Genomic DNA, 15,194 nt, shown 5'->3' with positions numbered 1-15,194 from the left:
GTTTCTTTAAAGATGAATAAACAATTGTGCACATATAAATGTTAGATACGACATCTAAATGTTTGTGTGTTTTGTTTTCCCTTTTTGCTTTTCTCACCAGACCATTGAGGCAAGTTGTACCTGTAAAATATTCTCTATATTTGTGCTTTATACTTTACCTCTTCCTCTAACTTTAAATGTGCATGCAGTAGTAAATAGAGCTAGTTTTTATATATTTATAAAATGCTCCAAATCCTAATTTTCATCAAGCTCTGGTAACTTCAGCAAAAGCAACCATTATTTTAAATTCAGTTGTAGAAATTGTATGACATGATTCAACATACATGTAGTTGCAGCTTCTTTGATTTAATGAAGACCCTTCACTCCACAGGCACAGCAGTATGTCTCTGTTCTCTTACCATTACCAAGTCAAGAAGACAATTTTGTTTCTTACATTGGATGTGCTTTTGCTCTTAAGGTAAGCAGTAGGGCCATGCTCTGGATTTGTCTGAGCCCGGAGCAGAAACCGGCTTGCTCAGAGGGACTCGGGCATCAGGTGAGTCGGATACAGAGAAGCCTCTTGCTGTTAAGCAGAGGTACCAATACTTCCTGACACAGGGAACTCTTTTGCAAGCAAATTCTCTGCAGACCCCTCCCCTCGTCAGTTGGGAGAGGAATGTTTTATTAGGCTTTTTTTAACTAATTAAACATAAGCCTTGCCCCCCAAACTATGTTGGAACTGGATCCATGGTGGGGTGAGTGTCTCCCAGGTTAGCCCTGGGAGGGTCACCCAAATCTCAAGGGTAGGGAGAGCCTTGTGCAGAGCCCTAATAATTAAGTTGCCCATCTGATACTGTGGTTAATCTTGTCTTCTAAATGAGAAATAGTATCAGGGTTAGCATTTTTAGCACAAGTTCCAGTTCTGCTGTTTTCTGGAGAAAGTTAAATAGTTTCTTTTTATATATATATAATAATTTTTATTAAATTTTTCCTTTTACAAATTCACCATCTCAAACAATATTCACAAATTTCAGCTTTTTGGACTTCCACCAGCTTCTCCACCAATCATCCATATTTTCTATTTTTACGCATTCTCTATAATTAATATTGCCATTTAATATTATCCTTACAGTTCTATTTCTTTTTTACAATACATCTTTAACTTTCACAAAGCCTCTTTAAATCCCACTAGCGTTGTCTGTTCGTCACATATGCTTTTCAGATAATCTGTAAACTTGGAGAAAGACAAATAGTTTCAGTGGTAAGGTATCACTTCTTTATTTGTCTTCCAATTTTAAAAAGAGAGACCTAACAGCAAATACAGGCAAATTAAGTAGACTGGCCTTTGCTAGAACCTGAGAGGGAACTTGTATGCAGAATTTTGACTAGAAATCCAAGCCAGACTCAGCCCTGCCTCTAAACTGTAGTATTTAACAATGGACTACATTGGAGGACTGTTGCAAGCCACACTCTCCCATTCATACCCCCACCCCAGCTGCTGCCTTGCAATATAGAAATAATGGGCTATTGACACTGGCAGGGCACATTTGTCTTTCAGTGTTTTAAAGCTAAACAAAAATATTTTTTTCAAATGAAATAAAACTTGAGTTGGAATACAATGTTTCGTATCCAACATTGCTGTCCCACTAATGCAGCAGATTTCCACCTGGGCAACAGAAGGCTCCTCTTCTCTCCTCTTCCCTTCAGCACCCCATGCTCTTTCAAAATCTGCTCCAGGTGTTTTAAGGGCACAGGAAGAGTAGAGGAAGAGCATTGGATGCAACCTAATATCCAGTCTGTTTTTGCAGAGGGAGAACTGCCACTGTCCAACCACAGCTATGCTACAAACTATGGGCATCAGGTTAGCCTCTTGGAGATCAGTATGTTGAACTAGGGAGGCCTTTGGTCTGATCCAGCAGTGGTCTTCTAATGTTCTTATGTCCCATTGAACTCAATGGAACTTGCATCTCCATGTGAGTAGGATTTGCACAGTGACAGTCCCATAGATTTCAGGGGGACAGGTGTAAGCACATGTTCTTTCACAGCAATCTTTGGAAGTTAAACGTTCCTAATTTTTAACTGACCCTGTGTACAAATTTGTAATAGTTTCAGAGCAGGGATGAGTTAAATTGCCAAACTAGCAGCAGGTTTTTCAAGTGAAACTACACTTTAATATACTACCCATGATCTTGAGTTGCCACCACCAACCCTAATGCAGCCAGCTCCTGTTGATGGATATAAGAAGTGGAAATATTAATCAGGAATGAGTTTTGATCCTATTTCTGCTGCCAGGTTTTCTGGATTGCAACAGAAATTGCACAATTCTGAATGATGACTTCCTGTTTTTAATTAGTTGTCTTCCTGTCCTAAATGCTAATTTAGGTTTATTTTTGTTTCATTAAATGGTTTCCTTAGGCACTGCAGTTTTTGCATCTGCTTGTTTCCCAACTTATGGTAGATATCTTTTTCATCGACTGGGAACGCCCTAAAGGAAAAGTTCTTAAAGCAGTTGAAGGTATGTGTTCCTACAACTTCTGTCAGCCCTAGCCAGCATTGTTAGTGGCCGGAGATGATGGGAGTTGCAATATCCAGATAGCCACAGGTTTACCATCCCTTTTCTATGTGAATGTGTGGAACAGCCCCAAGAAATTAGGAATATGTCCCAGCTGTAGTCAGTTAAGATACTGTTTTATTTGAATGTGGGCAACACCTAACGAAGTAGCGCTGTTGACGCAAGGATTTCCACCTGTGCAGCAGAACACCCCCCTCCCCACCTCCTCTCCCCGTGTGCCCCTGGCATCCTCTGCAGAAGACATTTAGGGGGTGTATGGAGAAAATGCAGAGTTTCCTTGCAGAGTCTGAAGTCCTTGTGCTAAAAGAACTTTTGCATTGGATACCACCCCTTGTGCTGCCGCTATTAACTGGCCATGTTCCTGTGCTTATGACTTCCTTTTAAAGCACTAAATGATTTGCGACCTATATAAACTGGCTGGGGCCCTAAGATTGGCTCCAGAAGCCCTGCTCACAGACACACTATTGTGTCCCCCTCCCATGGGATATATGTTTGGCCTTCTATTTTTAATTGCTTTCAAGCAGGCATTAAATACCTTTTTAGTCCTATCTGCTTTTAATTACTGGTAATGGTTTGAAGTTTTTTTACAGTTTATTTCTTGGTCTTTTACATTATTTGAATTGGGATATTTTTAATTCTTCTGTTTTCAGTTTTCCTGTCAATGTATTTTATATTTTTTATATTATAGCTTGTTTTTGAGATTACTGTTTATTATATTGTGTTAAAATGTATTTTAATAGATGCAAACTGCTTTGTGGGAGCTATTTAAGCTGGGAAAGCAGGATATAAAGAAATAACATTTAAGATCTTTACAGTTTGAACTATGCTTCTCCACAGGAGAAAATGGCGTAAGAAGTATTTCTGCACCTGTGAGCATATGGAGAACGTATTTCATAGCAAATGAGTGGAATGAAATTCAAACCATCAGGAAAATAAATCCTCTCTTCCAAGTGCTTGCTATTCTCTTCTTCTTAGAGGTGGCTTTCAGATTTCATTATCATTCTTTTGATTTTTGATCTTTCTAAAGAAGTTGGGTAAGCGGATGGGATGTAACCAATGAAGTCATCCCATTCGTGCAAGGACTTTTGCCTGCACAGCAGGACTTCTCCTCTGCTATTTCTGTATAATCCCCCAACTGTTCTGGGGGTTCCCCAACCTTTCCCAAGCAGATTTGTAGGAAGTATGTGCGTTAACAGGCCAACTTGGTTGTATACGACCCAATGGTTATATTGTGTGCTGTTGTGCTGCTTTTTTTATTATGAGCTCCCAGTTCAGTTTAATTCAGTTTTAGTTCTGTTATCTACAGGTATATACTTAGTGTATATGGGAGCTACAGAAGTTGTATCTTAAAAACAAATAGCATGACACAACTAGACATCAGCTTTAATCTATTCATCATGCAGCATCAGCTGAAATACTTGCTCTAGCCGAATTAAATGGTTAGCAAATGCTTTCTCCTGCACACATAATGAGAAGGCAGGTGAGGACTAATTGTCTTGTGCATATATTATTAGTGAACAGGACAAGAGCTCTGTTAATGCTGTTTCTGTGCAACCTGCAGAGCTATTACTAGTATTGCCTTCATTTTAGACTTGCTTTTCCATAACAATACTTTGAAGATTCGGTTCTTGGCTGCCAAGTGGTATTTATGATGCAGGAAGTGAAGCAAGCTGCTCAGCTAAATACTTGATATCATAAAGCAGAATTACAATCAATGTTCATTCATCGGAATGGTCAAATCTTTAAGTTCCGGAGCTAAAATTATCCTGTTCTAGTGTTAATTTTTGCTAAGTCTTAACTAAAAATGGCTCAGCTGGCTTTGGAAGGGAGATGAAATTGTTATATTTTGATTTTATAGAATTCTCTTCCGGTTTTATCCAGCATAATCCACTACATCTGCATCATAATTGCAAGTCTTTCCATACCATAAGTGTAGAATTATTATTTTTATTTGAATAAAAGTAGAGATCAATAAAATATTACCTCATGGTCAAAGATATTGTGTTCTGTTATTTTACTGTATAAGTCCAGCAATTTAGAAGTTCTTTTTTAATGCAGATTACTAATGAAATATCTTTTGTTATTTTCAAAATTACGCTTTCAGGTTGTGGGGTTTTCAAATCTGGCCTTAATGGATTCTTCTTCCAGTCTTAAAAGGAGCCCAGAAAGTTACATAGCTCCCTGGAGTCGTATTCTGAGATTTGGCGTGTCTGCTGTCCTTTGGCTAGTGATTGCCATAATACAGGTAGACCTTTCCATTGCCACTATATATTTAACTGTCTTCACTTCAAGTTATACAGATTTGCCTTTGCTGATTTTGTTGTTGTTAAAAGATTATAATTCTGGTTGTATTGGATGTCCTTGGAAAGGCACAAACTAAGTATTTGTTTGTTTCTACATTTTTCTTTATTTGGAGATCTATTTTCATTGGGAAGAACGTAGAAGTTGACATCCATCAGTTATTAGCATAAAAGGCCTCAGTTGGTGTTAGTGATCTGCTCTAACAAAACTTCAGTTACAGATAGGTAGTCATGTTGGTCTGCCATAGTCAAAACAAAAAAAATTCCTTCCAGTAGCACCTTAAAGACCAACTAAGTTAGTTCTTGGTATGAGCTTTCGTGTGCATGCACACGAAAGCTCATACCAAGAACTAACTTAGTTGGTCTTTAAGGTGCTACTGGAAGGAATTTTTTTTGTTCTAACAAAACTTGTTTGTACATGTGTGTGTACAAAGAGCAAACATGCCTTGTGACATACCTATGAACATACAGTGGAAAATCAACTTTCCGCTGGAATTTTATTGGTGGGTTTGAACTTTGGAAAGTTCAAAAGATACTTGAAAAAAAGTGGTTTAAAATGTCTAATTGCAATTTGAAATACATGTGCTATTGGAAATAGCTCATACAGAATCTGCAGATAAGAGAAGATTATTGAAGACAAAACAAAGAATGGGCCTCCTTGCAGTTTTCACACATAGTTGAAAGAGAATAAAAACAAAGGAGGGGAGGAGCAGCAGCAGCAGGAATGCTCAACTGAGAGTGCAGTTTCCAGATTTCTCAAGAAAGGAAAAAACACACACAAAAACAGAATTGCTCAGTCACCTCTAGGTCATTAGTCAACAACAGGCATAGGCAAACTCTGCCTATGTTTTGAGACTACAATTCCCATCATCCCTGTCCACTGACCCTGTTAGCTAGGGAGTTGTAGTCCCAAAACATCTGGAGGGCCGAGTTTTCCTATGCCTGGTCAACAACATAGGGGCAGACAAAACATATACAATTGCCCAGCATCCCAGACTGAAGTAATTTGAGATCAACACACTACATCCCAGCTTTTGCTTATTTTCTAAATTACCCCCATCTTCTTTGGAGGAGGCAGAATGCCTTGGACTTTATAAAACAATGGCATAACAGGCAGCTCATGCCTTATACTCTTATGACTGTTTCTGTTTAAAACTGGCTCCTAAAGCAGAGAAATTGAAAGTGCACATCCTTAACTCATTAGTAAATCTGATTTGTTACAGGTGATTTACTTTTCTGTCTTCTATGAAAGGTTTATAGAAGATAAGATAAGGCAGTTTGTTGACTTGTGCTGTATGAGCAATGTAAGTATTCGATCATTTTATGCTTCCAGTTAGTGCCTTTCTCTGTGAAGTATGTTAATGCTTTAGAATGCATGTAGAATGTAGTTAGTTTTGCTCTAACAGATAGCATAGTATAGCAATTAATAAACCAGAGTTGTTGCTCTTTATTCCACCAGTTCTTTGTCAAAATCTCAACAGGGTTTGATGTCTTGCTCACTTGTGTAACAAGGAGAAGACAATACTATATATAGTTTAGTAGGCTCAGGGCCCTCAACAGTAATTTGAGAACCAACCCAGACCTCTCATTCTCACTCCACCAGTCAAGTGGGGAAGGGGGGAGTGAACTATCTATAAGCACATCCTCTTTCTCACAGATTTATAGATGCCTAGAATAAAGATATGCCCAGTTTCAAAATATATTGTATCTCACTAACTGCATCATGGTGGAACATAACTCATAAATAATAACTGCAAAATAGATTTGTTGTCCAGAATTTTGCTTTCTTGTTGAAGTAATCTTCATGTCCATTGAAAAGAAACACTGTAAAGTTATATTACTATTTGAATCTGTACCTTTTAAGATGTTGAATTTTATTTTTCTTACATTGTAGATTTCAGTCTTTCTGTTGTCACACAGATGCTTTGGGTATTATATTCATGGTCGGTCTGTGCATGGGCATTCAGATACCAATATGGAAGAGATGAATATGAACCTAAAGAGGGAAGCGGTATGTAAAACAGCTAGGAAGGGGAATCCCAAAACTCACATATATCAAGAATCCATGCACAAGAACTTTAGTTATTTTGTATTTCATTGTACAGTACTTCAATATGTGCTTAACTGTTGCCACTCTTGGGGGGGGGGGAATGAGAGATATTTAAGAGTAAGTCAAGCAATAAAATCGGTTGCATTTTCTAGAATCCTTTTTACACCCTCATATTTTTTTCTTGCTTATAATTTTGAACTGACTCCCATACTTTATCAACAACTGCATCTGAAACTCCTCTTCCTTTCATAAACAATCTATCACACCAGAATGGGATAGTGATGTTTCAGAGAAACAAATAGAAACCACCCTTTTACACACCCAACTTATTTGTCCTTTGTATCCTTGCCCTAATTTTTTTAAGTTTGTCTTTTTTCACTTTTTTCTTCTCTTTTTTCCTCTGGCTTGTAATTAGCATTTCTAGTGCAGAACAGCAGTAATAATTACTATTATAACTTAACTATCAGTACAAAAGGGTAAAAGCAGATGTTGCTCAGTTTCAGCGGAATGGATAATAACTTCTTGAGTTCATTCCTTGTTCAAGTTCAAGTAAAGCAATTCTGCTTTATGTCATCTCCTTAGGAAAATCTGTGTAGTCAAAGAGGCTTGTTACCAAACACAGATGGTCAGACTTTTCAGATTTCCATTTCAAGCAAGATGAGGCAGCAGTATGACAGGATCCACGAAACATTAACAAGGGTACGTATATTATTGGCAGACTTGCTGTGCTGTCCTCTGTGTTTAAAATGTCGTTGTCCAGACGGATTCTAGTTCGAGAAAGACATAGAATCTTCCACATCTATTTTTCTTAATCTTATATATCCTTTACAGCCAGTGCATCTTCATTATTCTGACCATGCATTGTGCATATGGATCATTCACACACAGACAAAAATAGATGATATGAGTGAAGTTTACATTGTGCATCTGTGTGTGGAATGCTTGCATGTGAACTGTGGCTTCCCAGGACAGCAGAGCCTTTTGTCTATGAGTATCGTTTTGTGTCTGGGTCCTTTAAGTATCCGTGTGGCAGAACCTTGATGTCCAAAAACTGAAATTGAAGATATGACACAGGGTGTAGAATGCTGTTCTAGTGCTGGTACATACCTTTAAAGCCTTTCTTGATTTGTGCCCCAACTACCTTAGGGACCATCTCTTCACATACCAGCCTGCCTATGTCTTAACATTTTCTGCTGAGTTCCTGGTCTTAAGTGTTGTCCTCCTCAGAAGTACAGTTTATTTACCCATGCATTTTAATTTGTACAACCCCTTAAAGGTAAAGGTAAAGCTACCCCTGCCCGTTACGGGCCAGTCGTGTCCGACTCTAGGGTTGTGCGCCCATCTCACTTAAGAGGCCGGGGGCCAGCGCTGTCCAGAGACACTTCCGGGTCACGTGGCCAGCGTGACAAAGCTGCATCTGGCGAGCCAGCGCAGCACACGGAAACGCCGTTTACCTTCCCGCTAGTAAGCGGTCCCTATTTATCTACTTGCACCCGGGGGTGCTTTCGAACTGCTAGGTTGGCAGGCGCTGGGACCGAGCAGCGGGAGCCCACCCCGCCGTGGGGATTCGAACCGCCGACCTTTCGATCAGCAAGCCCTAGGCGCTGAGGCTTTTACCCACAGCGCCACCCGCGTCCCTGTGTACAACCCCTTAGCCTGTGTTATAATTGTATCTGCTGTCTTATTATAATTATTTCTAGTGTGAATGTTTTACTATATTGTATTAGGTTTTATACAAATTATTATCTATTTTCCAACCTGGAATCAGTTTTGATGAGACATTGTACAGAAAGGTTTCAAATCAGTCAGTAAGTATTCATACCACCAGTCATTAAAAAATGAGATCACGACTGGACTTTGATAGAACTTCCTGTATTTTCAGCTGTGTCTGAATTTCTTCTACAGTCATAGCTCGGGTTGAATGTGCTTCGGGATGAGCACTTTCAAGTTGCGCTCCGCGGCAACCCGGAAGTAACGGAGCGTGTTACTTCCAGGTTTCGCCGCTTGCACATGCGCAGACGTTCAAAATGATGTATTAGAGTATTATTATTATTATTTTGGAAGCCGCCCAGAGTGGCTGGGGAAGCCCAGCCAGATGGGCGGGGTACAAATAATAAATTATTATTATTATTATTATTATTATTATTATTATTATTATTATTATCATCATTATCATTATTATTATTATTATTATTATCAAAATGACATCATGCACAGAAGCGACGAAAAGCAATGTGCGCGTGCGCAGATGTGCCGTCGCTAGTTACGTTTGTTTCTAGATGCGAACGGGGCTCCGGAACGGATCCCATTTGCCTCTGGAGGTACCACTGTACTAGGACCATCTTCTGGTGCAGTGGATTATTGGGTACAGTGAGTGGTTTAGAATTTTGTGCACTCTTATATGATGTTAAAGACAATCTTCTGAAGCAGGGAGCCTCCTGTATTCACAGAGGCCTCCAAAACACGTGAGAAACCTCTAAAAGAACAGGAAGCTCACTGCTTCCAAAGATTGTCCTTAAACTTGTGCAGGCTATTCATGATGGCAGCTGGAACTAGTATGTCTTGCGTTTTAAATTAACACAAATATCAAGCACCTGAAGAGAGCTATAACCTTAAGGGCATCTTTCAATCAAGTATTTTGCTGCAAGCCATAAGTGTCTCTGAGCGTGAATGCAGTCGGATATTTCCAGCTGATTTACACATCCATTATGTCAAATGAGACCCTGTGTGCATTTTAAAATCATTTCTATTTCTTTTTCTCCCCAGAAACAGGGTCCTGTTAGACTTTTGAATTCATCTGCAACTACATTTGAGCAGAGTACTAAAGCATATCATACCATGAATAAATTTCTAGGCTCATTTATTGATCATGTAAGTATCACAATTAACATTTAATAAAAAGATTGAATAATGTTTTTGATATTAAGGGGTTGTGATTTAGCCTCCGTTTTCATGTGATCCTGTAGAGTAGAGATTGTGCTGTGCAGATGCTGGTACACTGCCCTGCAGTCAACACCACAGAAGTTGATCACTTGTATAACAAGTTGATACAAGATCACCTTACTTACTCTCTGTTGATTTTCCAGTGCCTTTTGATAAATTTTGTTTCTTTGCATTTGGAAAGTCTTTGGCCTGATCCTTTTTATTTTCTTTTTCTTTTTTACTCCCTCGCTGAAATGTTTCTCTTTTTGTAGTTTTCTATTCTGCTGCTTTCGATGTGTGTTGTATTTCTAAAGTTGCTATATTCTTGTTGTTTGCTTTTAATTTGTTACATTAGCCGTCTAAGTGCAAAGGTGGGTTATAAATCCCTAAATAAATAAAATAGTGCTTTTCTTTGTTTGTTTCTTAGAAGTGCTTTTATAATGAAAAGTTTGTTTTGTTTTTCCACTTATAGGTTCATAAGGAGATGGATTACATTGTAAAGGACAAATTGTTGCTGGAGAAAATCCTTGGAATGGAGTTCATGGAACCAATGGAAAAGAGCATCTTTTACAATGGTATTATCAATCTAGATGTTAATTTTTTATGTTAGGTGAGCAGATGAATCCTAATGGCTTGTGTCTACAATAGTCCCAGCAATTTCTGTGGTTTATTTTTTGACCAAGCACTTGAATGCTACTGGAGCATGCCAGAAATGCAGCAAGCAGTATGGAGTTTAAATTCTCCAGTACCTAGGAGAAATGAAATTTGCCTACAAATAAATGAATCACATAATAGTAGGAGAAGTGAAGGTATATCTGAAATAGGAAAAAACATTGTTATTCATCCATGTAAGAAAAGCTTCACTGAGAATATATGAGTCTGCTGGATAAGGCCAGTGGCTCATCTAGTCCCAGTTTGGTGTCCTCTGCAAATGTGATGCACATCCCCTCAATTCCTTCATCCAAGTCATTTATAAAGACATTGAACAACAATGGGCCCAGGACAGAATCCTGCAGCAGCCCACTTGTCACTTTGGAGGAACTATGAATAAGCACTTTTTGGGTTCAGTCAGTCAACCAACTACAAATCCACCTAACGGTAACCTCACTTAGCCCACATTCTGCCAGCTTTTCTGCAAGAATATAATGGAGGACTTTGTCAGAACCTTAGCTGAGATCAAGATCAAGAAGGTCGAGATCAAAATACACTCTGTCCACAGCATTCCCAGCCTTCTCTCTCAACTTGATGTCAGGACTTGAAACTTCCTCTTAGATGCCAAAGGGGTCTTATCCCACAGTGTTTGTTTAGACAGAACCTGTTTCATCTTGAACTTTGTAGTCCTTCCAGCACTGCACTTGACAGGCATAACAAAAGAAGTTTCACCTGTCATAGTGTTAGCCATTAGTTTAAGACTTGTTCTGCTGCAGCTAAAGCTGATGTCCAGAGTAGTTGGACTACTATACTTTCTTCCATAAAGTCTGTCAAAATGGAAACCAGATGCTCCAAACTGTATTTTTATAGATACTGATTTTCAGAAAGGTTTTGAATCTCTGCAATGTTCTGGTAGAAGTTCCTGAGACAGTTACACTGGCCAGATAACTAAGGGTTACCAGATAACAGTAGTTGATAATGACACCATAAAGTTTAGATGGCATTTATTGGTTGCTAAATTCTTAGTCCTATAATTTTGAAATTTATGTGCATAGCTCATGTTTTAGTCATGCTGGATTTGGTATCTTTAAAACATATGATTTTAAGGTGGAGTTTTTTTGTTGTTGTTCTAAGTTATATAATAAAATATACTCAGAGAGATCAGTAAGAATGTTCAGAATGAGTCTTGGTAATCGGCTTCTGATTTTTAAACAGTGAGCACTTAATGGACATCTGTGCACAATGGGATGTCATGCAATACAAAGCCATTTTATAAAATTAAGTTTTTACAGCTTTCACGGTAAAGGAATGAAATAACTGTATCTATTGCAGATTATTATGTTTCTAACTTTTTGTTCCAGTTTACTTGTTTTACTTTTGTTGTTTTTATCCATTCTCTAGAAGCTTTTCTCCCATTGTACCGCTTTCTTGATGCAGATATTATACATGTTTTTCAACAGGTTGTTTCCTTATTTGCAGATGAAGGACATTCTTTCAGTGATGTGCTATATTATGGCAATGAAGCCACACTTCTCATCTTTGACATGCTGTTTTTCACCATCGTGGATATGGCCGCCCAAAGTTTTGTTTTAGCAGCTGTCCTGACGTATTTGCAACAAGAGGTAAGCCTCTTTATTGAAATGGAGTAGAGAATGTTTTTTTTTTTTTAATGATAGCATATAGTAGTTTGTATTCTCAGTTATCTACAAAATGTATTATTAGGCATAACAGATAATTGTTTGTTTATTTATTCCTAAGATTGCTAGACACTGTTAAAAAAACAAAACAGGTGCTGCAGACTTGCAGTCCTAAGAGTAAACACTGCATGTTGGAACAAAACAGGACTCCAATGCTGTGGAAGTTTCTACTGGAGGCAGTGTAGGAGAGATTTTTTTACTGCCACCCCCCCCCCCACACACACACCCCAGCACCACCTCCCAAGCTGCTCCCGAAGATCTCCCAACCCTCCAGAGCTGCTTTTCAGGGCATATAGGGGATAGGAGTAATGAGCAAAAATAATCTCTCCCCTTCCCTTCCTCCAGTGGAATCTCATGTAAGCAGAACTCCACTCACTGCAAACCTGCATCCAGCCCAAAATACATGGGGGGGGGGGAGGGAAAGGGTCTATGGTAAAATTGAATGACTTTTCCCATTGAAGACTAATATATGCCAGATAGAATGTATGTGTGTATCAGGCCTATCATCCCGGCTAATTTATCTCTCCCAAGGAAGGATATTTTTAGACTCTCGTCATTCCACTTCTTGTTTCAAGTACTGTGCTAGCAGATATTGTAAGTTCAGTTGGGCTTTTGCAAACATCACCCTCTGCTCGTCAATTAGTGCAAACTGGCAATTAGTGCAGAACTGTCTACTACTGCCCCACTTTCCAGTAAAATCCGCATTGTTCAAACAACAAAGGTGCATGACTGCTGTATTTCCTACCAACTCTTAAAATGCTTTACCACATGGCCTTTAGGATTTTCAAAACTAGGATTCCTAAACTTGTTAGTTTCCAAATTTCAAAAGGATATCAGACCCATTAGCCTGACCTAGACAAAACAGTTTATAAAACTGAGCCCCAATCTCAGTACGAGAACACAATTCAGTGCTGGCACTGCAACCAGTCCTAGCCTTGGCAGGCCTCTTGCATACTGCCTACAGGCAGACTCAAATGAAAGGGAGCATTTGCTACGATTGGTGGCTGTTTCTCTTCATTTCTGGTGATGAGATCATGCTGAGGCCACCATCATCTACCATTGGGGCATACAGTACACACTGCACAATGGTCAGTCATAAAGCTGGGGGGGGGGGGTTCCTTCATTTATACTGTTTAGCTATGACAACCTCTAAATGGTGTGTATAAGCAATACAATACAGAAAATGTAAAAATCAATAAAACTATAAAATCAGGTTTCAATTAAAATGCCTACTGGAATTTAAAAACAAAAATCTTAAGAAGTTCAAGGGGGGGGGGGCTGTCTGACCTCAACCAGAAGGGGGTTCCACAAAATTGGGCCACCAATACTGAACACACCATTCCTCTTGAATACGAACCATGCATCTGAGCTGTGGAGGAACCACTATCAGTGACTCCCCTGAAGACCTCTGTGATTAAATATGGATATAGTAGAACCTCTACTTTCAACCACCTCCACTTGCAGACGTTCCAAGTTGCGACCAGGGCAAACCCAGGAGTAACCCGCAGGTTTGCCGCCATTCGCACATGAGCAGGAGCAGGCAATCGCTGCCCGTGCATGTGCACATTGGCGCCTCTCCCAGCGACAGGGTCTTGTGAATTAATGCACAAACTTTGAACTCAACCACTAGCTTATGGGGCAACAAGTGCAAGCTTTTGAGCACTGGAATTATGCACTGACCATATTCTGTCCCCATCAACAGTCTAGTCGCAATGTTTTGCACCAGCTGGAGCCTCAGACCAGGCCAAAGAGTAGCCCCACTTTGATGCATCTCTTCTAGGCTCCCTTGACAACGAACACCAAAGTAACAATAAAACCATAGAAACACTTGTTTGTTGGTTGGTTTTTGTCACACATCTCTATTGTAACATTAACTGGATGATCATTATGAAGATCTTCCCATAATAAAGATGTTTGAAGTTGACAGCACAGTTTTGAAATTGATGACAAGCTCTGTTATACTAAATTTGTGGATTCTTTTTTAGAAGAGTGGTCTGGAAATAAATTGTAAACAGCCCCCTCACTATGAAAAGCAGCTTGCTTTCAGGCTACTGTTGGGGTGACCAAACAACAAGTCTTATTTTCAGCCTTTTCCAGTTACTGTTTATTATGTGAGGTGCTTAACTTGGATTGATCATACTTGGCAAATCTAAGACAGTAACCTTAGATGAGATTAAAGAGCATCTACCATTAGCTTAACATCCTGTCAAATAAGGATTTACTGCTACACATGGAGTATTTTGTACAATTTATGCCATAACATCTGAAGTTGGTTTTATCTTTTCAGATTTTTAGGTTTATTCGTAATACAGTTGGACAGAAGAATTTGGCATCTAAAACTTTGGTGGATGAAAGATTTCTTATATGAAAAGACTTTCTGGGAACTAATTACGGCTTTTAAATGACACACATACACAAAGGATTTGCTTGCAGTACTTTGTAAATATTCATGTGTAGAATTTTTCTTTCATATTGTGTACTTGAAAACTGCTGTTTTGGATTAAATAAATTTGTACTTGTAATGGATAGTGATTATTCACATGCCTTAAAAGGGATGCCAAGATACAGAGAGAGATGTCACTGTCAGTATTAAAGCTGAACCCATGCATTAGTTTTGCAGATATTTTATGTGTACAGTGGTACCTCGGGTTAAGAACTTAATTCGTTCCGGAGGTCTGTTCTGAACCTGAAACTGTTCTTAACCTGAAGCATCACTTTAGCTAATGGGGCCTCCTGCTGCCGCTGCACCGCCACTGCACAATTTCTGTTCTCATCCTGAAGCATTGTTCTTAACCCGAGGTAATATTTCTGGGTTAGCGGAGTCTGTAACCTGAAGCGTATGTAACCTGAAGCATATGTAACCCGAGGTACCACTGTATGTGTACATCTCTTGTGCAGTGTTTTAAGATTTGTGGGTAGGAGCTGGATGTGTATGGAGAAAATGATCAGAAGGTAGAGGATTCAGGTTCTTGTGTACAATGAATTTTCTGGATTGAGTACAGGGGGCACTGAAGCAAACTGCA

General features: G+C 39.1%; 1 protein-coding gene across 2 annotated transcripts in view; it reads left to right on the top strand.

The window, feature by feature from the left end:
- TMEM67 (transmembrane protein 67) overlaps nt 1-14,693 on the top strand; it is a 32,828-nt gene extending 18,135 nt beyond the window's left edge. The window contains exons 18-28 of one of the 2 annotated variants that reach the window (XM_028736517.2): nt 371-457; nt 2,395-2,494; nt 3,389-3,528; nt 4,656-4,796; nt 6,075-6,155; nt 6,746-6,862; nt 7,484-7,600; nt 9,668-9,772; nt 10,296-10,398; nt 11,954-12,096; nt 14,459-14,693. In XM_028736517.2, coding sequence (XP_028592350.2) covers nt 371-457; nt 2,395-2,494; nt 3,389-3,528; nt 4,656-4,796; nt 6,075-6,155; nt 6,746-6,862; nt 7,484-7,600; nt 9,668-9,772; nt 10,296-10,398; nt 11,954-12,096; nt 14,459-14,539 — 1,215 coding nt within the window. In that variant the 3' untranslated portion in view covers nt 14,540-14,693. Of the gene's footprint in view, nt 1-370; nt 458-2,394; nt 2,495-3,388; nt 3,529-4,655; nt 4,797-6,074; nt 6,156-6,745; nt 6,863-7,483; nt 7,601-9,667; nt 9,773-10,295; nt 10,399-11,934; nt 12,097-14,458 lie in introns of those variants that run through there. The other variant, XM_028736519.2, reaches the window with a different exon arrangement.
- The last annotated feature ends 501 nt before the right edge of the window (nt 14,694-15,194 follow it).

The sequence above is a fragment of the Podarcis muralis genome, chromosome 8 (genome assembly GCF_964188315.1).
Source record: "Podarcis muralis chromosome 8, rPodMur119.hap1.1, whole genome shotgun sequence".
Taxonomy (NCBI): Eukaryota; Metazoa; Chordata; class Lepidosauria; order Squamata; family Lacertidae; genus Podarcis; species Podarcis muralis.
This window is presented reverse-complemented; position numbering and strand designations above follow the sequence as displayed.